Source organism: Schistocerca serialis, chromosome 8 (genome assembly GCF_023864345.2).
Source record: "Schistocerca serialis cubense isolate TAMUIC-IGC-003099 chromosome 8, iqSchSeri2.2, whole genome shotgun sequence".
Taxonomy (NCBI): Eukaryota; Metazoa; Arthropoda; class Insecta; order Orthoptera; family Acrididae; genus Schistocerca; species Schistocerca serialis.
Window position 1 is genome coordinate 425,183,260 of NC_064645.1, and position 1,984 is coordinate 425,185,243.

The 1,984-nt window shown below is 37.5% G+C and overlaps 1 protein-coding gene across 1 annotated transcript; it reads right to left on the bottom strand.

The window, feature by feature from the left end:
- Window positions 1-984: 984 nt before the first annotated feature.
- Window positions 985-1,536, bottom strand: LOC126417047 (uncharacterized). Its single transcript, XM_050084938.1, has one exon. The coding sequence runs from the start codon at window positions 1,534-1,536 to the stop codon at window positions 985-987; it is 552 nt and encodes a 183-aa protein (XP_049940895.1).
- Window positions 1,537-1,984: the final 448 nt, after the last annotated feature.

A 1,984-nucleotide genomic window follows, 5' to 3' on the forward strand; every position in this document is an offset into this window, starting at 1 on the left:
AGCTGCATGTCCTCGGGAAAAATTACAGCTGTAGTTTCCCCTTGCTTTCAGCCGTTCGCAGTACCAGCACAGCAAGGCTGTTATGGTTATTGTTACAAGGCCAGATCAGTCAATCATCCAGACTGTTGCCCTTGCAACTACTGAAAAGGCTGCTGCCCCTCTTCAGGAACCACACGTTTGTCTGGCCTCTCAACAGATACCCCTCCATTGTGGTTGCACCTACGGTACGGCTATCTGTATCACTGAGGCACGCAAGCCTCCCCACCAACGGCAAGGTCCATGGTTCATGGGGGGGCGTCACCCATTAAGATTTGGTTTTCATGAGTTTTTTGCCTCCCAAGATCAAATTCAATACAGACAGATTTATTTGTGTTTAATTTTAGTTTGTTTTCATTAAAATACTGCAGAATTAAGCCTGCTGCAGTATTGGATTCCACTTCGAGCTGTGAATAGCTTGGATTGCTGCATATTAACGTGGTATCATCTGCATATAAGATAGCTGTTGCATGGTTTGTTATGGACGGAATATCATTTACATAGATAATAAAAAGGAGTGGTCCTAATATTGACCCCTGTGGGATACCAAAATTTATGTCAGTGGTGTTTGATTTGTATGTTCCCTCTGTAGTGCTAATAGACACAAACTGCTTCCTATTTTTCAAGTAGGACCTCATCAGATTATGGGCTGTGCCTCGAATGCCATAGTTCCACAGTTTGTCCAGCAATATGGTCGTATCAACACAGTCAAATGCTTTTTGTAAGTCTAGAAAGATGCCACATACATGTTCTTTATTATCTATTGCTTGAGTGACACCTTCGATTAAGTTTGTTGCTGCTGTAATGGTGGATGACCCCTTGACAAACCCATACTGCCCTTAGAAATCACTTTTTTGCGTACCAGGAAGTTCCAGATTCTTATGTATATTACTTTCTCAAAGATTTTGGATATTATTGGAAGAACAGAAATGGATTGAAAGTTTTCTACTAAATTCCTGTTTCCTTTTTTGAAAACTCATCTGGAAATAAACCATCTTCCATATGAGAATTGATAATTGTTGATAAAGGTGATGCAATTTTATGTATACATTTCTTAAGAGTGTCCAGACTAAGACCATCATATCCTGCTGCATGGGAATTCTTTAAGCTACTCACTATTTTAATTATTTCTTCTTTACTTGTTGGCATCAAAAATATACTTCCTGACACTGGAGTTCCTCTGAATTTGTATTTATGATTTTTAAGCTGATTGTTTATGCTGGAGCCAACAGAAGCAAAGTAATTGTTAAATAGATCTGCTATCTTATTCTGATCAGTTTCTATTGTGCCATTTATCAGCAAGTGATTTTCGGTTGTATGGTTCCCAGATTTACCTATTTCTCTATTTACTAGTGACCATGATGTTTTGGTGATATTATTTGAGTTCTGAATGACACTTTCAAAATGTTTCTGTTTTTCTGAAATTAGGAGCTCTACATAGTATTTCTGATACTTTTTGAATTCTTCTTTTAATTTTTTATTGCTCAAGTCATTTAACATAGCATACTCATACCATCTTAGTTTTTCTCTAGCCTCAGTGACTGAACTTGATATCCAGTTTCAGGTTGCAGCATGTGGCTGAATTCTCTTTTTTATTAATGGGCAGGCTTGGTTAAGAATGTAGAATAGTTCACTTGAGAATTTGCCATAACTATGAAGTGTCGTTAGAACACTGTTCCAATCCACATTCCTTAGCATATTATTCAACTGAGTTATATTTTGGTCTGTATTCACCCTAATATATCTATAGCAACTGTGTGTAGGAACCTTTTTTATGTGCACACTTAGTTCTACTGCATGGTGGTCTGACAAAGCACTTAAAATAACAGAAGATGTAAGATCGTAAAGATGAATACCAGTGATTATGTTATCTATTGCAGACTGGCATGTCTCAGTCTCCCTGGTTGCAGTGTTTATCAGGTATCTTACATTATATTCAAGCATAGTA

Coding starts and splice junctions, on each gene's coding strand:
- LOC126417047 (XM_050084938.1), bottom strand. CDS start 1,536: ATGTTAAATGACTTGAGCAATAAAAAATTAAAAGAAGAATTCAAAAAG.